Below are 27552 nucleotides of genomic sequence, written 5' to 3' on the forward strand. Positions count from 1 at the left end.
ATTTTCTACTGTGCTCCAAGATGAGGTAAAGAAATTAACCTCAACTGCAACAAGCTGTAAGCCAAGCTGTAGCTTTAATTAATAACATCTTAGCCACACCAGAAGCAATAGCTTCATTGTCATCAGCTACGACGCCTGCGATGAGTGTTCTTCCATCAACGCAGCATGCGCAGGGCCGGTGCCAAGGGAAAAATCTGTAGGGGGGCGCCTGAAATTCTGCAGGGGGCGGTGATATTTCGGTTGAAACGGAGCCACTGATTAGTGCTTCATGATAGAAGATAACGGCGAGCAATCTGGTATTTAGCGATGAAGTACAGTTTCGCGTTCATCAGCTCTCTCACGATTATTATTGCGTGGAGCGACAAAAAACCATATGCGTTCATTTATGCAGCTACATCGACGGTAACGAGGTTCTGAATCGTTAAGAAAAAATATTTGTAAAACCAACAGAAAGCACAAACTTCTATAACTACACTCCTAATTATATAAGGATTGTAAGTATAAGGATAAACTACTGCAAGGAATCGGTCCACCTGAGCAAACAAGACCGAAATAATGTTGAAACCCAATAACGTAGATACTATGTAATATGTGCCATTCCTGGATGGATAGCCCTCCTGCACATCAAATAGTCCGATTTAGTAACTGTGAATTCAGGATTAGTGTCGTTATCTGACCATTGACAAAGTACAACTATTTTTTAGGGCGCAAGTTAAGTAAGTGAAAATGTTCAAAAATCCTTTTGTTTCCAAACTGAGGGGGCGGGACAGTTCAGTTTTGCACCTCGTGGCACTGAAGCCAAAATAAGTACTTTATTTCGACGTAATGGTGGTGGTGCCGAAGCTGGGATGGGAATGTTAGTACCAGTATCAGCTCGGAGACAGTCTGTACGATATGAAACCCAAAGAAATTATGTCGAAATAAAGTAATTACTTCGGCTTCGGGAGTTGCATGCTGCGTTGACGGAAGAACACTCATGGCAGGTGTCGTAGCCGATGACAATGAAGCTATTGCTTCTGGTGTGGCTAAGATGTTATTAATTAAAGCTACAGCTTGGCTTAGTACTTGTTGCGGTTGAGGTTAATTTATTTCCCCCATCTTGGAGGGCAGCAGAAAATGAGAAAGCTTGTTGATAAATTTTCTCAGCCAATCACATTGTGTCATTTAGACGGACCGCCTACATTGGGCCATAATTCACCTCTAACATACACATACAATGCTCTCACACTCTCCATTTTACCTCTCACATACACACACAAAACGCTCTCACATTCCTTAGTTTTACATCTCACATACGGTACACATAAAATGTACTCACCTTCAATAGTTTTGTTTCTCGTGTTCGCATTGTGAAGTAGTGTTTTATGTTTATTAGTGAAGTAAAACTAGTGCATGTGAGAGCATTTTGTGTGTACACTATGTGAGAGGTAAAATGGAGAGTGTCAGACCATTTTATATGAATGTGAGAGGTAAAATGGAGACTGTGAGAGCATTTTGTGTGTATGTGAGAGCGATTTGTGTGCATGAGAGGTAAAGTTTGAGTAATGGCCTAAACGGCACCACATACTTTTAGAATAAATGGGCACATTTCAGAACCTTCGTCACTGGGCAAACTGCCTTTCAGTTTGTATGATCGCAGATCAGGCCATACTCATGCTTACAGTATATAATATGTTGAATTGTAAATTCAGCGTATAGGAGACATCAGTGTTTACCTCAGGTATTGAGCAGATTCAGTGAGTCTGATCACAAAAGCAATTAATGATGAAACTAGCTAAGGTATGATGATTCAGACCAGCATGATATCCAAGTTTCATTATACACCAAACATTAATCGTTCCACATGAACATAATGCCATCTGGATCTTGTCTAAGTATGGCAGAAGCTTACTCGTGTGTGACTTATAGCTATATTAAGTCATTTAAAATACCCCATAATCTTAGCCTTGTAATGATGCTGTAATGCAAATGGGAAATATGTTTTTGAAATCAGTGAACAATAAACTGAAAAGGAATATTTTGAAATTGGCATCTTGTAAGGTTTTCTCAGACTATTGCCGTTAATTTTGTGAGTATACTGACATTAGTTAAGATATGCACATTTTTTTAGTAAATGTTGCTTTTAAAAAATGAATGTTGCTTTCTTGCAAAAGGAATGTATGTGTTGGTGTTACCTGGCACTACTGCTTTAATATCAGGAGACATACACACTATCTTAAAATAAACACTGACTGATGAAGTATTTCTATTCTCTTCCAGGTTATCTCTGCCCTTTCCAGAATCTCCCATCACAGTATTGCACAGATTAAAGGGATCAGGTAAGAGTCAGATTTAAGCCTCACGTTAACAGTGGCCTTACTGAATTGCCCCATTGTAATGTTTTAAAATAAGGAGCTTCTGCTTCAGGAACAGCAATTTATATCAAACCCATAACAAAATAAACTAAGCCTCAGAACATGTCCAGACATTCAAAGATGTAACAAATACATATGTATGTTCACGCTCTTTGGTTGCAAAGGCTTCTGTTTCTTTTTTTAAGTCTATTTCACTGAGTGTTCTGTTCCTTTTTTAAGATAGTCATTTACTTAACTTCAGGAATTATTCACTTACAAGAGTAAAACTTCAACAAATCTTGCATTGTGGCTTGCAGTATTGAGCTTTGCCTCTCATAAACTTCACTAATAGGTGTGCAATGACATGAGGCTGGCTTTTAAGCTGTTCCATTTAGATTTACAAGCTTGGAATGAGTGCTTTTCCTTTGAAAACTGAAAAGTGCACAGTGCATCCTGAATATTATTTTGACATCTCTGCCATGCTTATTGATCAAAAGCACATTGTCTTGAGTATTTGTGCACAATTTATTGCAGCCTCAACAGATCTCTGCTGTCAGATTATAAACATTGTGCTGTTCATGTAGGCTATGTGCGTTATTTTTGTGGGTAAAAGTCTATTCGTTGCTGCTCACAGTCTTTCAGTGCAGTTTGTCATTATCACCATTAATAATATTAATAATCCATCCATTTTCTAACCTCTTTATCCAATACAGGGTACATGATAGCCAGAGCCAGGCAAGCAATAGATATGAGGCAGGATACACCCTGTACAGGACACCAGTCCATCACAGAGTACACACATACCAGGGCCTATTTTCCCAGAAGTCAATCAACCTACCAGTATGCCTTGGGACTGTGGGAGAAAAGCATAGCACCCATAGGGAACCCACTCAAACACAGAGAAAACATACAAACTCCAGACAAATAGCATCTCAGGTCTGGATTTGAACCAAGGGCCCTAGTGCTGCAAGGCATCAACGCTAACCACTGTGCCACCATGTCAATCTGAAAGTAATAATAATTCTTGTTAATAATAGCACTATCTAACGGCTACATTAATATAGTATTTTTCATCCCAAAGTATTCCCAAGCACTTCACATACAGTATAGGAGAGGACCTATTACATTCACCACTGAACTTTACAACCTACCTTCATGATGTGTGGCAGCCATTATGCATCAGTAGGTCCACTAATATCTCAAGAGATCAGGTGGAGAAGTTGCTTTCCTACTTGAATTAAGGAAACAAGGAGGGAATGCACAGAGCACAGATTGTATAAAGAGAGAGAGGAATTTAGCCACAATTTAGCAACAGAGAGCTGACCAGGCTCGGCCATGGACAGAATGAGATCATACTGGAAGGTGGTCACATTGCAGATTCTTTAATTTTGGTTCATATATATACTATGAAATTGCTCCTGTGAGTTACTGATTATATGCAATGAAATCCTTACACGATCATTCAGAATTGTATGTGGCTAATAACACTATTCATTATTCTTGTCATGAACGCCCCTAAAACATTGCGTTTTCTTCATTGGTGACCAGCCTTGTACTTAGTGGCTGTATTTAAAGAGTAACTTGAGCCACTTGTCATTTACCGTCTACCTTTAACATATGCTGAACCCAAAGGCTCCTTCCTCACAGTGTCAGTTGCTGAAGCTAACAGGCTTCACAGTCTTTTTTCAAGTCTCTTCCCAATCTTACAGCCTGAACCATGGACTCTGCTGAGTTTTGTGGAGATGACAAGAGCGAAATAACTCCCCCTTTGGAATGCCATGCTGAGCCCTGTGGGGTGTGGCTATGCCCTGCAGAGATTAAATATAGCAGTGCTGTGCAAGTTTGCCCTTGTAAGTGGCATGTATATGAGCATAGATCAAAGTGTAGAAATTCCTTTAGGCTTTCCTTTTTTGCAGTAGGAGTTCTCGGGTGAAAAGGAAATACAGAAAAGCCTTCATGATAATGCAGGATAATATTTGTATTTGTGTTTCAGCTATTCATTCCTAGTGCACCCTAGATCATTGGAGTCTACCCTACTTGGATCTACTTATTTTTAAAACACACACAAAAATATGGTGACCCCCCCAAAAATCACACATTAATCTTAAAGCTTTGGAGTTCTGACTTCTGCAAAGCCCCATGATGGTTTTAGAGGTCAAAGACATTTGAAATTGATTTAGGATAAAAACAGATACGTTTCTTTCCATTCCATCAATGAGCCACTTTGAAAAGTGAGCCCGATTCATTGTTAGTGTTATTGTGCCCTTCTAGGAATTGTTAATTTGATTGCCACATCACCAGCAGATCAGTGTTTAAAACATGATTCACCAGGGAATTAACAGGGTCAGGTCCTCTATTTAGGGTTAAACAAATACATGAGGAAAAGCAATAAGAGTATAGGGGTGTCTTGGCAGAATGCAGACATGGTAGGAAAACTCAGTGTTCTCATAACAATTACAAGAATATAATCTATTACTATAGACTCGAGAGAGTTTATATAGTAAATACTTAAAGGATCTGAATAGATGTGCTACATAGAAAGAATGAATTTACCATAATTCTTGGATGGAGCTTAACATGGCAAGGTAATATTAATAATTTCATTAAACATCAAAGCCATTACTTTAGCCTGATGATAATACTTTAGCATACAACTGCCAGAGCAATCCCAAGACCAGATAATGAGGATTTCCTGCAGTAACAAAAATGTTCCGAGGTGTAGAAAAGGGAGCAGAGGGAAATATGACTTTGACAGGAGGTATTGATTTCAATAGGAGGTTGTTTTATGCTTTGGGATACCAAGTGCCTGTAGGCATGAACAGTACAGCACCTCTAACGAGTACATTGTTATTTACTGCTGTATGCAGACACTCCCTTTATGGATTGAAATGGCCCATGGTTCGATAGACGTTTCAGTCTGCGCTTCTGCGGTATTGATTATCGTTGTGGTGTGCAGGCATCTTTTGGAATTGAAAAGCACTTTAACTTAATTAGCAGGGGGAGGAGATGTGATTGGCAGTGGGGGTAGGGTGGGCTTCAGAGACTTGTTCTAGGTAGACAAACTGAAGAACAAGAAAAGAAGGACTTGTCTTGCCCACGTTTATGATCTCTCCTCTCTGTCTGCTTTCCTGGAATAAATTGAGTTTACATCTAATAATTTATTGCCTATTTTTTTGCCCCTTTGTCAGTGAATGTAGCAAGTGCAGCACTGCAACAGTGAGGTATAAGTACTGAACATCTAGAGAAACATACCCGCTAATTTTCGTGCTTTTAATAAAGTATTAAATGTTCTAGGTTTTGTTATGATTTAGTGAACATTCGTGATAAGCTTGATTCCATGCGAGCTCAACCAGAGTGAAGTAATGTCTAAATCAAGGTCACTTTGGCTTCCCATTGTCAGGTCATTCAGTGTAGCTCAAAATAATTGGTTCTTTTTCTAGCAAAGTACAGTATAAGAGGGCTAGGTAGCAAAATGCTATTTTTCTGTAGTTGGAATGGAATACCACTGTTGCACAAGCACAACCACACATTTTTGTGCATGTCAGTAATGACAGGATTTAACCTGTTGAATATCAGGCTTGGTGAATATTAGGAAAGAGATGCATATAAAAGAACCAGTATGTCCTATTAACAGGAGAGCAGCACTTATATTGAAGCAAAACATCAGGTGGACTCACCAACAGTAGGCCAAGTCCTCTTTAGCAATTAATTAGTGCATAATGCGTGACATGCATTCCATGTATAGAGCTGGTAGTTTTTTTTTCCCTTCATTCATCACATTGTATTGCTCATTACAGGAGGAAATTCCATTTCAAAAGGAACTGTTTTTTATCTACACCTCCTTATCTGTCATACCCGTACGAGTGCGCCTTTATTAAGTTGTTGGCAACAATCGTGATAAAACTAATTAACTAAAAAAAACACTGCCATTCTTTTGCTTCATATTAATGTCTGTGTTTATCCTTACTGGCTTCAAGGCATTACAGGGAAAGCAAGACACATGCTGGTTAGCGTTATACTTCAGTAATTCTACTAACGGCAGGAAACAAAAATGAAGCAATATGTCTTCATACCTCTACATTCATGTTCAATTGCTCGAAGGCACAACCTACTGAAACTGCCTGAAATAAAGAAACATAATGAAATATATCTAATCATCATTGCAGAAAATGCAGAAATGAAACCTGATTCATTTCCAGGGTTGTTATTGTGCCTTAAATTCATTGAATAGAGCATTAGGATTCCCCACCGAGTATTGGCCGTCTTTGTGCAACAAGAACGTGTGTATTTTACAATGTTCTGAAATATGCAGCTCATACAGTACCTCTACCATTCAACTAGCAAGACCACCTTTAGTTAAGGTGTTAAGGTAAATGGCATGTTGGATTGAAACCACGAGTCATCATTTCTACCAGTGTTCAGCAGGATTGAGTTTTGGATTCCTCTGTTAAAGAAAAGTTATGGGATGCTCTTTGGCTGTGCATTGCTTTCTGCTGATAGGTTTGAATTGGTGAATTCCTAATGTTTTCATTTTGCGCTCTTGTTCTGTTTTCAGAAGTGAAAGTGTTAAATTCTTTGAAGTATAAATATGGGACATTTGTACATATATTAGTGTTTCACAGTTGAGCTGTATGTTATATAAAAGACCAGAGTTGGCCACTTCTCCACTATTGCTCTGATAATCTAAACTTTGATTGACTGGTTTGCAGAATGAAAAGATGAACATAAGGGTCTCACAGAAATCCTGAAGAATCCCTTTGACAAATATGACCCTAATGTCTTATCACAAAACAACACCAGGAGCACACGATTCTCTGTCAGATCTGCTCACACTCTGCCTTCAGAAAATACCATTTTCATTAGCTTTGCATTCCCTAAGGAAAGGGACACCTGGCATAGACTGTTCTTGCCTTCAGTGTGATTGTCCTTCAGGGTATCTGACTTACCTCTTACATTGATGGGGTAGCATGTTTTGCTACCACTGTTATGAGCTCGAGGCCTAATCAAATTAGTATTGCTGTAGCAGAGATGCTTGCATCTTTGTCTGAATCTAAACTAAACAGAGCTAGACTGAAATGCAACTGAAGTATAACCCTCTCATGATATAGGGCAGTCCTGCATATTTTATATTTAGCCTTAAATGGTCTTTGAGGAAATATCTGCAAAACAAAGTAAAGTGTACATACACACCTAACAGCATAAAATTAAATACCTTTAATTATTTACCAGCTTTCTCAATTCAAACCAACCAGAGCATGTAAGTCAATGGATTGTTAATATTGAAATAAAGAATTTACACTTTCTTCATTTGACCGTGGAAGAGAATTCTCCTACAGAGGCTACTACCTGTTGATACACTGTTAGCTACAGTGCAACACCACACAAGCTCTTGGTACGTTTTTCTCAGTAGCTACTGTTTGTGGTACTGTATACCAGGAGCATGGTATAAAAAAAGATAGTGCTTTTGAATAGGTTTTTTTCCCAGAAGCTAATGCAGAGATAAAGAACTACTTTCCTCTATTCATTTTTCTTTGCCAGTAAACCAAATTTAGCAGACTAGTGGAGCAAGTCAGGTTTTCAAAATGAAGGCTGCGCTTTTTATTTGATTTCATTTCAGATTTGTCTTATCTTCAGAAAAGTCCATTAACATCTGCTTATAATAGCTTCATGAAGCAAAATGAAAATAAACTTTCATCTGTCTGCATCGTCTTTCTTGCTGTTAAGGTGGGCCTGACCTGCAATATTATGGTCTTATAAGATTTTATATTGATGATGTCAAATATACTAGACGTTATTTTATAGTTTGCAATACTGTTAAGAGAAGACCAAGGCCGATTTAATGTCTAATTCGGTAGGCACTATGCCTAGGGTTGTACTGAGTAGTCATCTGGAAAAGACCATTTAAAAAGGCTGAAATGATAACATACACTACTATATTGTACGTTAAATTGCAAGCCTGTGCATATCACAAACTTTTGTTCAAATTTTGTCTGCTTTTTTGTAATTCCCAGAAATTTTGACAAGCCCTGGTTACTTTAAACAATGCCAGAAACACTGTGTGGAAGTCTTGATATGATTTGACATCAGTTTAAGATAATTTGCTTAGCCTGTGCCTTTAAGGTTTCCAAAATCTGTCTGTCATCTGACATCAGTATCAGGGGGCATTTCTCCATCCACAAAGAACAATTTTTATTTATTTCATAGTCATCCCACGAAGTCAATAATATAGTATGACATTAATTTATCAACAAAAGAGAGCTTTATTTGTCTAACATCCAATTACTATTAAAAAAAACAATGTTTTTTCATATAGTGCAGTTTGATATTAAATTTCTAAGATGAACGTACATTTTATGCAATTATATACTTTTAATGCTAACATTAAACTAACAATAACAGCCATAGGCATGTAAAAGTATTAATGTTATTGTCTTATATTAGCTTATTAACAATTATGTAAGAAAAAAGAAAAACCTCTCAGTTTCCTTTGCAGATTTCAAGAGTGGTAGCCACTGAGGGCCTTTCAAAACAAATTGAAACATCCTTGAAAAGCTACTGTACATCCATATCTGTTTATTATGTGTAGCAGACACACTTATTAAATTCTGGAATTGGGAAGGGGGATTATTTAAGAAGAATATCACAGATTTATTAGGGTGAAATTTACTAATCCTATCCTCACAATTGTGAAGCCAAATTTGTTTTTCATTTTATGGGGCTTAAAAGACAGAACTGAGAACCGCAGTATGTATGAAAATTGATTTTCAGCTTGTTTCTCTAGATGTCGTGGATATTTGTTACTCATTTTGGCCCAAAAGCAAAAACAAAAGCAGCTGACGCTCATGTCTTTGTTGTGACTCTATTACTGTGCTGGTTTGCAGGACAGTTAGGGTCACGGCTGACAAAGTGGATTTAAGCAGAGCCACTGACTGAGCAGAATGAGAAGTTGACTTTGGTTTATAGAGCAAAGGATATGTAAGTGTAGGTGCTGTGGCCTACTCATGAGTGGGGTCTCTAAGGGAAAACAGGGCTACCATAAGACGAAAAAATAAGAATTCTTCATTTACAGTGCAGGGAGAAGCAAACTAGAAAGTAATCAAAACCTAAGCTCCTCTTTGAGCTGCTATCTACCCTTCTTCTTGAAGTGTCCCTCTCTGTACAACAAGGGCAGCTAAGCTGCTTACCAGCTGTGTGTCTCTGTGACACTTCCCACAAAAACACTCCTCAAAAACTCCTCACTCTGAGACACTTCAATAAAGCCACATATCTTATGTCCATAGGCTTGTCACTCAGTCACTTCTGTGCTCCCTTCTCCCCTTGGTGAAGCCTATAATAACAGACATTCTGCTCGTCCCCCAGCTAGCAGAGATCGATAACCAATCTTTCAACCTCCTCTTCCTGCTTTTAAAAGTCACCCAACCAGTTGTTTCCCTTCAACTGGCCATGTGACTGAGGATGACAGGTCATTCCCCACAATTTATGAATTGCCATCATATCTTCATTTACATGTACAGTGCCGTTCAAACTCAACTTCCTTTTTGACATTTGTTACTTATTTTTCATTCTTCAGTGAACATTTTATATGGAAAGAAACTTTATTATTACTGTATAATCAAGTTTCTTTCCATATATGCATTTCAAAATGATATGTGGTTTCTGCTAAGAAGTAATCAGGATTATTTAATTTGTATGTTGTTCATTGGTTTTAAAGAAATTACTGAAAAGCTTTCACTTCTTTGTAGCTTTCAGCTTTCCTTACAAATCAATACAGTTTACACTTTTGGTAACAGCTTTTTTTTTTTTTTTTCTTGTCAATTGTATTCCAGATGATTAACAAGTGAACTGCTACTTTTAGAGAGGCAAAAGATGGTTGCCATTAAATTCACAGTGCTGTCTCTTTGCAGAGTTTATAGATTTTTTTTCTCTTTACAGAATCTACATTAATGCAACAATTTAGGACCATGTCACCCTCAACTAAAACTCCAAACCAAATCTCTCAAAGTTATCAGCTTTTCAGCCCCACTACTCATACCACTCAATTAGCAGGACAGGGAAAAATGCAGATGTTTCAATGAAAACACAGAAATACAACAAAGAGTCCCATTTAAAAATAACATTTTGTTGAAATATTCTTAATGACAACATTTATAAGTTTATGTGTTTGTTTATTCCTTATTTTAACATTGATTGTGATCTTTAATTTGTACTATTTATCAATGGTGCTTTTGTTCTAGTTTCCAAAACATCTAATTTTGCCCATTTGAGATTGAAAAGTGTTTTTTAAATGATCCATTGTAATGGTACAGTTAAGTTCTACGATTTCTAACTGTTTTGGTCTTGATACTTGTTCCAGGCCTTTTCCTTCAGAAGACACTGCGCTTAATGAAGATGATGTCTACAGGAGCTTGGAGGAGCTGGCAGAGTGAGTGTCAGTTACTGTTCTTCAGTGCAAGCTGAAACTAATGATTTTGTGTCATTTGGTATTCTGCTAGATCTTACATTACAGATCAGTGGTTGAACAAGATATAAATAAACCAAGAAGATGCATGTTCTGATTATTCGCTGTAATTCTGGGTTCGTTTTTTTTTCCTCCCATGGAGGTTTAATCAATTTTATGGTTTCCATGGCTACACATCTTTAGATCATTGTCGTACAGCATTAGATCAGTGGCAGTCTAGCTAATGATAAAAGAGATATCAAGTGAAAGACAGAGGGGAAAGATGTGACAGCTGGTACTCGTCTGTTGATTAATGTAAAATAATTATAGAGCGTATGGAGAAAGGTGTCATTTATCACCTTTAGAGGAAGTAGTCGGACAGGATGAGATGCTCCGTTCCAGGGCTGTTTTGTGAATACATTATTTTGGAAGACGTGATTAAAGATATTTCAAAGGCTTTAAAGATTGCATGACACCTCTGTATTTCTTGCAGAGAAATATGGAGGCATAGTAATTTTTGTAGGGAAGTAAGGCTGAAGTAATCATTATTATGCTGCTATAAGAGCAAAAGAAAAGTTACCCATGAAGGAAGGCTGACTCAACAGGTAATCAGGTATAGTACTCAGGTATAGTCCCTGAAACTAACAATTGTAAGCATTGTCATTTATCTTAACAATGTTCAAGTCATTAGACTGGCTGACCGATTTTTATTCATATTCTGAAAACAATTCAACCTATGATGCTTGTTTACTTATAGTTTAGGAGGTGAGTGAATCTAAAATTTCACAAGACATTTCTCGGAGGATCCCAGTGTTCTGGCCTCTGAATTTGCTGGGAAAAATGTTCCAGACATCTACAACTCTTCCTCCTAATTTAATTTCCCTTTCGTTTCCAATACAGACCAAGTGTCCTTGTTTCACTACCAAGCAGGAAATAGACCCTGAGAACTCTAGTATATACATATGATAGAAGTTTATGAGCAAGAGAAGTATTGAAGTAAAGATTCCACTGTTTGTGCCACAATTCAACATAGCTGTGACTTGGATTTTAGAGTTCTGCTGCATATAATCTAGCAAGAAACGGGTTTAATGCATATGTGTTTTCACAATTTGAAGATCGGAAATCATGATCCCAAGTGGCTTAATCGGTAAAAGCACTTGCCTATAGCACAGGGCCAGAGCACAGGCAGAGAAGTGCCATGTCGCTAACTGACAGATGGGGATTCCCTAGACAACAGCCCAAGTTAGCTGAGTCCCTCTAGGTTAGGGTGGCCATCAGCTGACCAGGATCAACTTCGCTTTTAGCAAGACTGGAACTCGGGCACTTGCAGGCTTGCAGGGAAGTGAATGACAGACATGCTGCTCTCCAGTTGGCATTAACTCTCCTGTAAGGCACTGTGGAACTTGCAGTGACAAAACATGAAAGGCTCTGACAGGAGGGCATGTCAATATTTCTTAACTGCAGGTCCTTGCTGTTCTCATGTCGTACAAGAGCCGTAATCTTAGTCGAACCAAGTCTTAAAGGAAACATCAGCAATTCCACCTTTGGTGGGGACTCAATTTTAAAAGAGCCTTCTGATCTTCAAAAGAATCGCCTCTGCACTTAGTTCCTATTTAATACCAGTTAAATATTACCAAAATTGTTATAAAAATCATTCTCATTCCAGAGTTTATTAGTGCTTACTGAATACGCAAGTGGACTCTAATAAACATGACTTAAGGTTGATTCTGTGGCTGTCAAAATGTGTTTTCAGTTGCTGTGGTTTCTTTGGAGTGGCAAATCCCCTAAGACACTGTCACTGCTTTGTGTTGTTTACCATGTAATGTATACAGTATGTGCTTGGAAAATTATTTTTTAGTTGATGTAACTATATATAGTTTAGAATATTTACAGCCTCAGTCTGAAAATGTCTCTACGTCAAGTGGCAAAACATGAAATGCTGTAATCAAGAGTGTCTTTACCCTTGCCAGGAGTTAATATTTTAAATCAATCTGAGTTTTAGCGTGAATCCAGTGGAAAAGCATTGGGATATTTTTCAAAACTGCAAAGACCAGCATCTGCAGTAACGACCTTAGCGTATAATCAGTAGTGTCCTGCAGTTTAGCTTACATCAAGTGTTTTGTTTTATGCTTGACTTAGTGTATGATTACCAATGATTTGACAGTGTCTTGCAGCAGGTTATGCAGCAACATTTTGCTCAGCAGGATTCAGGCAAACAGCTGAAAAGGCTGGAAAGCAGTTTGTGTTATTGAAGGTAACTTTATTTGTAGTCTTCTCACAAAACCTAGAAAAAGTTGTGTTGATTGAATTCAGCACACATGAGTCAGGAAATAGTTCACATCTTTGGGTAATTTATTCTTTCTGCTGTAACTCTTTCAATCAGAAATAATTTGAAATTGGCCTCATCCCATCATTTTTATTGCCCTCCCGTAAAGCAATCGGAGTTGGAAAGCATGATTTCATTTGAATGCATTTTGAAGCGCTGTTTCTTTGAGATAAATGATCAAATCTGCTGGCAACTATAAAATCTTTTTTTTTTTACTTCAGGTGAAATAAGGAGAATGCACATTAGTCCTCTTGTATCTAGATAAAGACAAAAAGCCTCTGCTTGCCCTCTTTAATGTATTTATATGTTTTATTTATATATGTTTGATTTATAATTCATAAGAATGTAATATGTGAAAGCACTCATCATTGTTTTTTTACATCATTCCTGGAATACCAGGAACTGAATGAAAGTAAAAGCCTATTGGATATTTTTCTCTTGGTGCATTCCCAAGAGAGACATACTGAATAGTGAATCCTTGCTGAAACTCACATTAAAAACCTATTAAAATATAAAGGGAAGAAAAATAAAAAAAAATGATAATTATGGAGAGCACAATACATAGAACTGGAACTTAAAAGAGATTATGCCTTGTGTACTTATATAACCTCTATAGTCGTTAGATTGTTTTACTGTCTTTTTAACTTATTATTTTTCAGCCAGGTGCTGGAAAGTGTTGGTGAAGTCAAGCATGTTATGCATTAAATATTAGGCCAACATGAAAATATAAAAGCAGTATTACGCAGCCCAGGGTGATTGTTCCTTGTGGGAACGCATTTGTTTTTTCCAAAACCCATCAGAAGCAAGCATTTCTGCGAAGCAATAATGGAGGATTTACAGATACACACACAAAAGCCAAACAATTCCATTCTAACTTCTCTTGTGCTTTTTTGTGTCTTGTTACCTTATGCAAACTATCAGGCAAAAATTCATTTGTAGATGGAATACTTTTGTGTTGTACTGAAAAGATTATACAAATAATGAGGTGCATACATCTTTTGTACTAGACACGTGTGGACGTTATAGGCAGGACTTGACACACAGCAGGTAATTAATGAGTTCATCCTTACAGACTAAAACCTGCTTTTCTCGTGTAGAATTAATGGGTTTTCCTTAGTTTTACCTCAGAACAGTATCAAGTAAAATAAAATTCAGCATAGCCCTTTTCTGGCTTTGTTTATTGTTTTTTAAGATCTGAGATAACAAGCAATTTCCATTAAATTTTTGCTCCTCAAAAACAACACAAATTGACAGCTAAATTGCTGTTACTAAATGTACCACTTACACTATGGAAAACTGGCAATTCTGCTAAAACATTTGAAGATGGAGCCTGTTTGCAGCTCATATATTTGAGGAACTGCTTCAGTAAATTGGAAAGGTATAAGCTTGGGGATGTTATCTTTTTTTTGCTCATCTTTAAACCCCCCCCACACACACACACAGACAGACAGATTTATTATTTTCCAGTAGCTTATAATGTTCTCTCTTTCTCTGTAATCTTCATGTTCTAAAACTATCCCATTAATATCCAATTTTTTCCTGGAACAAAATTATTAATTGTAAAGTTTCCTCAGGCAGTCTGTTATTTGTTGCTATACTGTATTGTACTCTGTTCCTCATTGAGCTAAAAGAAAAATTAAAGCTTAAAAAATCCAATTTCACCATCCACACACATTGATGGAAGTATAGTACTGTCTGCTGAAGTGCTTGGAGTTGAGTTATTATTGTGCTTGAAGAACTCTGTTGCCAATCAAAAAGGTGTTGGGAACTTGAGTTGTCAGTTAGTGACACATGGTCAATTTTTAATGTCAGCCTGGGTTGGTATGAAAAAAAAGCTTAAAAATTGCTTGTGTGTCTCCTACCTAAAATGTCTTTCAGCCATGAAATTGGTACGCATTGAATTTCTCTGGGTAATTTAACTTCTGACCTGTAAAATTAAAAATATTGAATTGATGTTTTCCTGAAAAAAATTCTGCATGTCTCAGCTCTCTTAGGTTTTGAATATTATGTGAACTTTTTTGTTTGTGAGGTTTATTGAAGGATGCCTTTGTCTCATGTGATTTTCAGTTAGGTCTTAAAAAAGGGAATAAAGACTTAAAAAATTGTTGAAATGTACAAGTTATTGCTATTGTTTTTCACAAGGCCCTTTGATCGTAGGTGTCAGGGAGAGAAAGGTTAAATGCCTTATTTTGATATACGCAGTTGCCTGAAGTTTTTTTGGGAAATCAGTAATTCTGCACAGAAGAGCAGGAAGTTAAAGCTTTCCGTAACTCCAAAAGGAGTCTCTGTTATGGCACAGCCTCAAAATCAATAGTAGCTGGACTATTTAAAAGAGACAAGCCTTTTTAAAAATGAGCTTACTGATAGGTGTAAAGTACTCAAGAGCTCAGTTGAAGATCCTGAGACTACAAAAAGCTGAGCCCTGTATTAGAAATGAATTCCACTGTGCCTTCTTGCACATGGTTATCCCTCAGGACTTCTCTGCAAGGGCTTGACCACTCAGCATTTTCTCTCCTTTGGTCTGGTTGAAAGTATAGAGATTGGTGGAAACGTTGAATTTACAACCTTATTCTGCTATCAGGTCTTCTCTCCAGTACTGTACATGCAACAGTAGTGCTTTTCTGTAAGAAACGAATATCTGAAAACCTGGATAGTGCTGATTTTTTTTTTTGCTTTGGCCTTCCAACACAGCTGTATGGGGATTGGTGCTACATGGCTCAGAAGTCAGAGGCACCCATGAGCGGGCGTGATCAAATCCCAGTGGGAACAAAACTGCATTCACTAGATTTTCTTTCAGTTTTTTTTCTGCAGCATGTGGGGAGGTGCATCTTTAAGACAATATTTCTGTCTGTCAATGTATGATTGTCCCACTTATACAATCCTATTTCTTGTGTGACAGTAGGTCTTACCATGGCTTGCATTTTAATTGACAGAGAGGTTTACAGGGCTGGTGTTTTGTTGTCCCCTTCCACAATCTAGAGCACTCACAAGCACATCGTCTGATCTGGTGCGACAAGGTCAATTTGTCATATTGACTTTAGAATGGATACAATCATGGATCAGGAATGTAGAATTTGTTAAACAATCAAGCACACATTCGCAAGCCGGTGCCTCTGTCTGGGTCTCTCTGTTTCAGATGAGTTTTGTGTATACATTTGGATAATTCTCCACAAAAACAAAACAAACTACAGCTGTGAGGAGGAGAGGTAACCTTAGCAGGAAGTCCTCAGTTGTGCCTTTCTGTCATATGAACGAACGTCTCTTGACTACAGAGTGTTAAATTAGATAACATAAGCATACAATTGTCAATGTCTCAACTCCATCCAGCATACAGTAGGTGCCCTCAGTATGACAAGTAGGCAGCACTTCCATGCAGTCTTCCTCAGTTTCTCACAGACCTCGGGGAATAAGAGGTACTTTTGGGGAAAAGGCAGCTATTTCTCCACCTGTGAAATAAACAAAGAAACTTTTAGAGGAGTATTCCTCTGAGAGATCCTCAGTAATGGCATGGATGCTTGTGTAAAATAAGTAAAACAGTGCCAGGTTCTTAATCTGTTTATTTTGCATATTATGTAAAATATTTTGTGTTAACAACGAAATTTAAGTGTGCCATTTAAACCTTAATTTCTTACCGGTTTCCAAGTGATGAAAAATAATGAGGAGTCTCTTAAAAGTAGATGCACATCCCTGTGAGTATATTTCATTCATTCTGGAAAGGCCCTTTACCACAGTTGGATAAATTTCCTTAACCAAAACATTTATTTGAAAACCATCTTTGCTTTTATGAAAGAAGCTTTTGTCCCCTCAGGGAGGTGTCCTGCAGTTAGTGCAGAATTTCTTATACAGAAACCTGCTTTTCTTTTTAAAAAACTATTAATGGAACACTTGCAAGGTACCTTGCAGGGGTAATCACAAAATTTTGATTAAACTGCAAAGATTTTTAATGTAATAAAACCAAGATTATTGTAAGTATTGACAGGGAATTCTTTATGATATAAAACAATGTACATATTAATTTACAGTTACTGTACATGGCATTGCTACATGACAAAAAATCATGCTAATTTCCTTTTACTGTGAAGAAATAAGCCTTTTAAGCCATTTCACATACAGTACTTTTGCATTGTCTCCCTGTGTAACTTTAAAAGGACGAGGTTTACTTAAGGACTTTGAGCAAACATGAAAATGAAATGCATGTGTGTTTTTAGAAACATGAAGTGTTCAGATTTTGGATATTGAATCAATGGTTTTGGCAACATTTCTCATTCATGACTAACTGGGATACTCGAAAGTCAGCTCGTGTGGACTCACTAGCAGTGGAGGGATGTCCACTATTGTGATGTATCATGCCTCTAATCGAACCTCTATGAAGCACATCCCTGAGTGGGGCACAGGTGTGGCACAGAACATTTAGCTAATTATTGTGTTCAGCTTGCCAGTCAATGATTTGAAGGTCTGGGTACAATGGAGAGAACTGTCACTAAAGTTTCTTTACAGGTGTACAGCATGTATTGTTTCCAATAGTGATCATACACTATAGGGCCAGTGACTTTCACAGCAGACTTCCTGTCACTCAACCCTGATGATGACAAATGCTAATTGGTATAATCAATGTAAGTAATTTCTTCTTAATAAAATCTCAACACACCTGCTACTAAAAGATTTTCCTTCTAGTACCTGTAATAGTGAGGGGTTTGCGTGGACTGCCTGAGCACCAGCAGAGCGCTTCTTTTCCTTAGCCAGGGAGTGAGCTGGGTGCCGGTGTGTAGTCGTCTCTTAAGGCGAGTCTTCTCCACTATATACAAGGAAGAGACTCTCCACTAATGGGAAAAATAATTGTTCAGTAGCCGTTTCGCTAGAACGCTGGCTCAGAGCTTGAACACCGTCCACTATCTCATAGGGATCTTAAATAGCAGACCTGATGAGTCTCAGGTGCTGTAGCTGCGCATTCCCACGTGCTGCAGAGTAGGGACTGCTGTGGAAGGTGTGCTCCACTGTCACATACCTCAATGAAATTGTTTTGGTGCTTAGTGTTTACTTAGATCACAGGCTTAATTAATGTCTAGGGAAAATGGGAAAGCTGACAGAATTGGACACAGAGCAGAGAGATGTCTTACTTTTTTAATTTACAATTATATGGCCAGAAGGAGACCCTAAAATTTCTTTCACACCCTCTGCTCATGACTTGGGTTGCCAGTTTCTGTCCATATTTACATTTCTGTTGCAGCTGACAGCCTTAAAAAAACTTTGACTTGCTCTTGTTGAATGGGACTTCACCCATGATTAGAATAAAAAATGTATACTTCATAACTATTTAACCAAAAATTGTCAAAAAAGACAAAAAATGTTTCTGGTCAGCTTGGATCACTGCGCAAGTGATGTTTATTCAATGGTGCTTAACCAGCTTGAAAACAACCCATCCCATCACTGTGACAATTTTGGACTACATTCATAAATTCAATTCAAAGTATTCCCTAAAATACTCCAGCATGCCTCATAAGGAAGAAACAACAGCAATAATTATTTCAGTTTGGTCTGAAGGCAAAGAAAAAACATTTTTGTTTCTTTCTTACTGAAGTGATGGCTTTGAAATAAGAAAAATTCCATTGATACTGTTGCAGGTCAAAGGGAGCAATGCAGAGGAAATTTCATTGGTATATTTAATTGAATTACCACAGTAGCCAGTTGGTCCATGGTTAACTTTATTTCTGGCTTCCCCAGAGAAACAGTTTGAAAATGCTAGTCTTAAATTTTAGTATCCTTTACCCTGCTACACTCTGACAGGTCTGAGAAATGCTGAAACACATTTTTTCATCACCACAAATGCCTTTAAAATTAAATTTTACAAAGCTTAAAAACATTTGTAAATGCTAGACAGCCTTTATGTGGTCAGCTGTTTGCTTGTAACTTTTTGACCAAATCACAGGTTGTTTACATAAGGCTCCTATGAATCATAAGAGTCAAAGTACAGGCATCAAGTATAACTGTGGGAAAACAAAATAGGAAAAAGTATAGATTGTCTATAAGGAGAAACCTAATTAGAACTTACATTAGAGGTGATTAAACAAATATTTTGTAAACAAAAACCTTGGATATCATCACAGACTCTGACTCAGTTGCCCCAATTGCAAACAAGTGATCTCAGATGAAAAAAGTAATGTTTTATTGTTATTGCCAAAGAATCCTTTTAGTTTGTTGTTAATATAAAAGGTACAGAGAATAAGCTGTTTTTGAAGGACAAATATGAGCACTTTACATTAGGTAATGAATTATCATGTACCATTTTAGCTGGAGGATGTCCATTAAAACCTAGTTTCTTCTGCTAATGGTTGCTGAATTAACACTATTTTTTGGTTGATTAAAGAGCAAGCTGTTTCTTTAGTGGTTGGTGCCAAAGGTTCTACATGTGGTATTTGAGAGGCCTATTGTAGCTGGGGGTGACAATCTGTTTAATCCTGGAGAAAAAAAGGTAACTCATGTCACTCGTCGACTTTGGGTGAAATCGATGGAAAGAAAGTGTCAAGTTGTCTCTTTCCATCAATACCGTATAACTGGTAAAGGAATCTGAAGTTGCTCAAGGCTATTGATTGAGCATTAAAACCATTGGAGAGCAGCACTGTGATTGTCATGCTCATTTAAAAATGGCAAAGAATTCTTGAATCTGTGAGCCTTGAGAGAAAGGCAGGAGAACGTCATACTAGCCTGTCAAAATTGTTGAAAGTCTTTGTTGATCACAGTTTTGCATGATCTCATCCAGTCTTCCTGTTTTCAAAGCTCTGTTGTAGATGTTGAGGCCTTGGGCACAATGTCAGCTTTGGTATCCTGGTAACAAGGAACTTGGCAGTTTTTTTTTCATGCAAGGAATTTGAAAGACTCTCTTTCTCTGTGACCAAACCAACATCATTGTTGTATGTATTTAAGAATATGATACAGTAGAAAGAACATTTTTCATGACAGGACAACTTTCAGATATCCAAGCAGCCTTGAAACACTTTCAGTAGTTTAAAACTGGCATCCTTATAGGAACAGAGCAGACCTGGATTCAGGGCATGTTGCCTCTTTCTGCAGAAGTGAGAAGCAATGAATGTTTTTATTTCATATTGTGGCAGACACCCCACTATAACAAACTAAGACTTTGTAAAAGATCACAACTGCACATTTTGATATTAAAAACCTCTGCAAAAGACATACCCGTGTTAAAAGAACTAAAAATGTCAAATTAGAAATCTATTGAACTCATCAAAAAGGAAAGTACTGAAGAGAACCAGCGGCTGTTAGTATCACTGTGACCTTAAATGGGAAACACATTATTAGCTGGGCATACAAAATTCCCAGAGTTATTAAACGCCTTTCAGTTGGACTTTTTATTTTAAGTGCTAATGAAAACCAAATCATTAAATTTATCTCTTCTCTGACTCCTTCAGTCGGGACCCCTTTCTTTAATCTATAAGGTATCCATGGAAACAGCAGAGAATTAGATTTTCACATTTTAAGGCTAGATTGTAAAGGAAATTTAGAAGTGTAGCCATGGATAGAGGTACAGTATAATAATTAAGGTTCTGTATATTGGCTTTTAGGGAGCTCATCTCTTAAAATTATAGTCTTTGTCCTCACAGATGGCTGACCCTCAAGACAAACCAGTATTGTGAAAATTCCCATTCCCCCTCACCCTCCAAACCCAGGAAGTGCTCCTTCCTCATCGCCCAGGGACTTTTTGTCTCTCTGGAGGAGCTGCAATGCTGTTGTTTTTCAGTGGCCATGTCTACAACCATTCCTAACATGATTTCTTTTACAGTGAGCACGATGTTGGGGAAGATGACATCTATGACTGTGTCCCATGTGATGATGATGGGGACGATATCTATGAGGATATTATTAAAGTGGAAGTTCGGCAGCCCATGGTGAGAATAACCGTTAACATGAACACATTCTAGATAATGTGCATTTTATATGACATCTGGATATTTTGTACTTTTTTCTGTTCTTTGTACTACATGGTTGCCTTTCAGCCTTAAAAAAAAGCAAATAAATCCCTGTGAATTAGATAAAGATTTGTTTTTATTAACAAGGGAGTTTAGTTACATTTGTAGATTTAGCTATGAAAGTGCTGGGATTCTTTGTGTATGAGACCTATAAATATGATTTGCCCTTATTCCACCTCACCCTTATTCTTGCAATCACAAGTTTGTCATCATTTATCCTGTAATACCTCTGTGAAAAGATTAATCTCAAGGTAGCTACTTAACATGTTTCTTTTTAAATTACTTAATATATATAATTTACAGGCTGAATACTAATATAATGTTGGAACCCATGATAATTATTTGCCTTACAATTTCCTGAATAGAAATATGTGAAATAATTTATAGTGTATAATGCCTGTTGGAGTGTCTTTATTCACCTGTTACTTTGGTTTCTTTATGCTGCAGATCAGATATATGCAGGTGAGTAAAGCTGAATGTTCAGGCTTTGTCAGTATAAATATAAAAGGAGTGGATGCAGGATTTGACAGTTCCAGTCAAACTCAAGATACCCAACAACAGACTTGTTTGGCAGGACCTGGAAAGTTGTTCATAAAAATGGCTTATGCTAGATCAAAAAATTATTGTGCCATATTGTTGAAGGTTAATTTTGCTGGAATGGACACGAGCATGACAGTTTGCTAGCACTAGTGTTATTATGAATGGTATTGTTGGATTTTTGATGGATACAGATGACCCTGAAAGGCAAAATATTTTAAATGGTTCTTTACAAAAAACAAAAGACAGATCATGTAAGGCTTCAGTTACACATTTCATCACTAACAGACCTAACTTTATTCACACAGAAAGGAATTTCTACCAAATTTATATTTATTTTTCTTCCAAAGCTTTCCAAACAGGTCAGATTAATTCATAAGGCAAATCCTTTTTATAAGCCCTCTGTGTGATGAGAAGATGATCCAGCTGATGCATATGCTCCATTCAGTATATTTATCCATTTGAAAAATGGTTTATATTAACAAAAACAAAAGCACACAATGAACTCACTTTCATCTCCTTGGTATCAGAATAAATCCTATAAATACAGCTGAATGTGCTGGTCATTGCATCTGAGGTGTGATTTGTTTGGAGATAGGCATATAGACTAAGGCTTTTTTCCTGCAAAACACTGTAAATGTCACAACACATCTAAGTCTACTTCTGATTTCTCCACCTGAATTTGCTGCAATGGATAATTACATCTCATTCACTTGTTAGCATGAGTATGTACTTTCTCCTTAGGCATTGCTAGACATTGCATAGGCATTTAAAATTTAACGAATGCTTGTGGTCACATCACTCATTTACTGCTGTTGTGTATATCAAGATAGTGTCAGGTTAAAAGGATGCCACTACATTGTTCTAGAATTTGGATTTCAGTGTTTTTGCCCTGTTTTTCCTCCCTTGCTGCATTAGGTCTCTAATTTAAAAATTAGATTAAGGAAATTGGATTTATTTATATCATCTATTCTGGAGTTTTTTATTTCAAAAATGAGAATTTTCATTTTCAACATTTTCTCATCAGATTTAGTGCAATTAACACCAAAAAGAACACTAAAAATAAGTTCAACCTGGAATCCTGGAGTTTATGATTTTAGATTGAATTGGTTTAGATTGAAAGCTTTTGTATACAAGAAAGCAAAATATTGTGTGCATTCCTTCATCTGCAACAATTCAAATATTTTGATATTCTCTTAACAAATATATCTACTTTAAATTTTAAAGCAGTGTTTCAGTGTGTTCTAAAGAGTAATGGGTGGTTCTGTAAGTAACAATGGACAAGGACAATCTACACCTGCTTAGTAAGGTTAATTTCCATTAATTGACTAAGGAACGACAGAGTTTTAATACCCAAACAATACAGGTTTATCTCAAGTCATATTTTGCCTGGGCTGATTTCATGCTCAATTTCTGTGGGGAATGTTTTGAGTGTGTGCTGATAAAATAGTCGATTAGCATGCTGTGTGTGTGGAGACTTAAAAGAACTATTGATTAATAGTGCAGCAAACTGTTATGAAAACCACCTTCATAAAGTCAAGATTACAAAACAAAATTTAAAATTATGAATGAAATTTCCTTAATTATTGCGTTTACTTAGTCATGTAAAACAGATCAGATGGCTGTTTGCATAACTTATATGTTTTTTTATCTTTTGGGCAGAAAATGGGGATGACAGAAGATGACAAAAGAAACTGCTGCTTGTTGGAGATTCAAGAAACGGAGACCAAATATTACAGAACTCTAGAAGACATTGAAAAGGTGGGTTTGGGTTCCTACAGTAGACACATGCAGTCACTGTTGTTAAAGAGAGATAAACTCAGTTTTCCTGCTGCTGGTTTGTCATTAGGCTGCAGTTTTAGATATTGGCAGGTTGACTGAAAAAAAGAAAGAGCAGCAAGATCAATAGTAATGTTACTCGTATGATTCTGTTAAATAGCTTGAATCCCTGGGGCTACGTGTGACACGCACATACTGTAACCTCTGCCAAACAAACATTAAAATAATGGTGTAAAACCTATTGGACTACTCACTTTTAAAAGGAATTTAGCTGCTTAGGTTTAAAATCTCATATTTAATACTGACAGCCACCTTCAGTACTGTTGTGAAATACAGTATTATTCACATTTTAATATGATAATGAGAGGTTTTGTTTTAAATTATTTTATCTGGTTTACCATGCAAATGTGCCAGTTATTTTATGAGCATTGAGTTCTATTGGTCTTACAATAGTAACAGAATGATTCTCTGAATCTGTAAAAAAGCAGTTCACATGTCAGCTAATAAATGTAACTATTTTCATTTAAACGTGAAAACTATTAAGTAGTATATATATACTGTGTAACAAATCTTAGAATTCTGCAGTTTTTGTCCATAGAATGTGTTAAGAAATTGTCCATTGAAAACTTCTCTGTTGCATGAAATGAAAGTGTGCATTTCAGAGAGAAGTCTAAGATAAATTATATTCTTCTAAGTTATCTCTGAAACACAGAATCATCCCTGGAATTGAGAAAGCATACTCTTTGGGAAGATTAATTGCATGCCTCACTCTGTGGTACAAATATCCTGTCGGTTTGTGTCAGTTGTTTCATGATTTGTTTTGAGATGAGCAAGCTTGAACAGAACAATCTTTTTCCTGAGCACTAAATATGGACTTGGATAATTTTACTGTGGATAATCTCGATTCCCTTTCAAAGGTAGATAGACTGTACAGCAACAAAAGGATCCACTTGTACCTCTTGTGGCTCAGCATTGTTTTCTTGTGTGTGTCTCGATAATAAAAGTGGCACAATTGGTAACAATTATAATAAAGTAAGATGTCACACTTTAGATTAGTGGATGGTTGCACATGCAAATATCTGAATGGTTATGGAAAAAAATTGAATACTATATTAATCGACATTACTGGACATTAGTTTGATTAATGACAATGTTAAAGATATTAATTGCATCTAATAATGAAACCCTTATAATGATGAATAATGATGAAAACTCTGCTATAAACGAACACATGTGTGAACACCTAAAGTAAACTGAACAGTATATGATAATGGTAACTTGCTTATAGGTTACTTGTAGATGAAAGATTTAGAACTAGAGTGATTTTCTAAAGGATTCTCTTTACCTATTGCTACTTTCATTTGTGTAAAAATGTGTTTTTAATATTATTACTTTTTAAATGATTTTAAATGTTTGAGAGTGTTAATGGCAATAAATATTCATTTATTTATTAAGGATGAAACTGAGTTGCTCCATAAAGTTAGGGTCATAATATTGAGATCAGATGTTAGAATGTAATTTTTCACACCTCACTGAATTAAATAAAACAGATCAGCTTATGTCTAAGGCTCCACCACAGGAAACAAGTCTCTTTCTTACCGTTTTTAACATGCCTAGTTATATTACAAGAGCCTGACAAGGAGCAAGCTATCCACAGTGTGAATAGCTGCTAAGACCCATAGCAAGATTCATGAGTTGTCACCATCAATGTTTTATTACTGCTGCTCTGGATCAAAGTTTAAGAAACAGTTTAGGAACAGTAATTTCTTTACTTAAATAAAGTTGGATTCATTGGCATTCTCATTAACCTTTTTTAAACTCCTTTTTTCAGAATTACATGATTCCATTGAAGCAAGTTTTAAGCCCTCAAGAAATGGATGCAATTTTCGTTAATCTAGAGGCAAGTAAATACAACTTGAAGGACTTTTTTTTAAAATGAATGCTCGGTGTTTTTTCACTTTTATTTCTGTGACACTATACATCCTTCCTGCTACTACCATTGCAAACACTGTGTGTGTTTTGCTGAATGTGTCCACATCTGCTCAAGGAGTTGTGTTTGATTTTGTGTTGTCACCTCCTTCCATGTAACACACTATCAACTGTGTTTTTCTTTGGAAACCCAGGATTTGATCAAGGTCCACTTCGCACTGTTGAGGGCTATTGACATGACAGTGGCAGCTGGGGGAAATGGGCTGGGAAAAGTTTTTCTGGACTTCAAGGAAAGGTAAAGAGTCTATAATATTCTTTGAAAAGCAATTTCTCTTTTATTTACTGTGATAAACAAAAATGATTGTTGAGAAAAGCAAATTGACAGTCATGTGCCCCCTTATACTATACTTAAGTGGAGTTTAATCCGTACTAGCCTATGAATCATTTTCCAATACAGGAGTGCAATGTAATATACAGTAAATGCTATGACTTAGTACCAATGCACAGTATATAATGTCATCTTCAGTATAGCAGATGCAATATGGTATATTTGAGCCATTTATCTTCAAAACCAGCCTGTCAACAGAATTTTCCATTGCGTACAATAAGTGCTGACAACCATGACCTGCTATACTGCTTTCAGAATGACAGAGAAAAATCTTCCCAGCCAATGATCGAACGTGATTCATTAACCATGTGAAAGGAGCTCACAGTAATGCTGTTTCCTTAATTACCAACACGTTTTAATTTAATAGGAGTACACCTGTGTCCAAGAAGCAAAATTTGTTTAAACATCAGGAAATAAATAAAAAGGCTCAGTAAAAGCTGCCATTAAGTTAAAATAAACACAAATGTATGAGGCGCTTATAAAAACCAAAAGGTGAGCTAACTTCTAAATGAATGTGTTTTAAACTCATAGCAGATGACAGATTTGAAAGACCAAGGAGTAAAATTAAGAGCTCTGTTCAACAGTGTCCAAATACATCATGTAACATCAAAGGTATTAGCTGTATCTCTAGCAAGTTAAGATATTTCCAAAACTGAGTGGTAAAGCAGATCATCTCAGTAGAGGAAGGAAAGCAACAGTCTGCCCCCGTATCAACAGGAATCTTAATAAAAGCCATTGGGAACCTTTATTGTTGTCCTTTTTCAAAGCAGGGAGATTCCTCAAAGGTACTCCGTTCTGCTACACTATCTCCTGCATTTAAAAAGAGCCATTCATTTTAAATAGCTCATTCCATTGTGTTAGGAACATTTGCAAGAAATGCAAAAAAAGAAACTCTTCCTATAGTCTTACAATATAAGAGTTCCCTATCTAATACTAGGAAATGTAAAGAGAAGCAGTTCTTCTGCGCAGCCAATGTGAATACACCATTAAGCAGTCTGGTTTTGACCTCCCTTGTCCATATAGAGTCTATTTGCCCTACAGCAGTGCAAGCCCTCTGTGTTAGATCTCTGCATTGTAGGATATAAAGGGAAACTGTGACCTTTTAGAACTCCTTTCACTAAATCAATAATGTAGAAAAACATCTCACTGAAGAAAGTTGCACCTCTTAGACAGGTAATATCCCTGTCTACTGTATACAGTGTACTGCCAGTGAATTTGGAGGAGAGATCAGTAGAAAAATAAGTTATACTCCATGATCCCAAAAGAGAGAAAAAGATAAATTAGTGCTCTTTTCCAAAAAGCAGTGAAGGTTATTTAAACAGAATTAAATCTGTTTCTCATTGTTTAGGGGAGGTATATCATCTCTCACAAGTTCACTTTACAGCACCACAATGACACCAATTTAGAAAGCTTTTTCATTTAATGCTTATCTTAGGCCTGTTTTCCTACACCACCTGCTGCTTCCCTGTTTGACAAACACTGAGTTGGCATTTAAGTGGACTCTCATAAAAATCAGAGCACAATGTCTCTTATAAAATAAGACCTTCAGCTTTGTAAGTGATTTCAATTACTGTAGGATTTCTAAAACAATCACTGAAGGCAGTGCTAAAGCGTATTATTTTTAGCTTTCAAAATTAACTGTTTTGTTTTTGTGAAGCTTCCTACAATACTGGCTTAGGGATTCTACAGAATAAATTGAACTGTAACTACAGGAATGGAGTCTTTTATAGGCATATTTTAGTAGTTCAGCAGCACTGATTGAATTCACCAAGTGTGTGGAGGTTTCTGTTCCTACTGGGTTATACTCAATCCCATTGGGAATCCCAGGACAGACAGAATAT

The 27552-nt window shown here is 36.7% G+C and overlaps 1 protein-coding gene across 7 annotated transcripts in view; it reads left to right on the forward strand.

Annotated features, from left to right (window-relative positions):
• Nucleotides 1-27552, forward strand: part of vav2 (vav guanine nucleotide exchange factor 2) — a 197515-nt gene that overhangs the window by 136380 nt on the left and 33583 nt on the right. For 4 of the 7 annotated variants that reach the window (XM_088615333.1, XM_088615338.1, XM_088615339.1 and 1 more), the window contains exons 3-9: nucleotides 2260-2318; nucleotides 10687-10755; nucleotides 20892-20997; nucleotides 21526-21540; nucleotides 23278-23376; nucleotides 25226-25294; nucleotides 25518-25618. In XM_088615333.1, coding sequence (XP_088471459.1) covers nucleotides 2260-2318; nucleotides 10687-10755; nucleotides 20892-20997; nucleotides 21526-21540; nucleotides 23278-23376; nucleotides 25226-25294; nucleotides 25518-25618 — 518 coding nt within the window. The remainder of the gene's footprint in view (nucleotides 1-2259; nucleotides 2319-10686; nucleotides 10756-20891; nucleotides 20998-21525; nucleotides 21541-23277; nucleotides 23377-25225; nucleotides 25295-25517; nucleotides 25619-27552) is intronic. The other 3 variants (XM_088615334.1, XM_088615337.1, XM_088615340.1) reach the window with 1 other exon arrangement.

This window comes from Lepisosteus platostomus, chromosome 21 (genome assembly GCF_059453375.1).
Source record: "Lepisosteus platostomus isolate fLepPlt1 chromosome 21, fLepPlt1.hap1, whole genome shotgun sequence".
Lineage (NCBI taxonomy): Eukaryota > Metazoa > Chordata > Actinopteri > Semionotiformes > Lepisosteidae > Lepisosteus > Lepisosteus platostomus.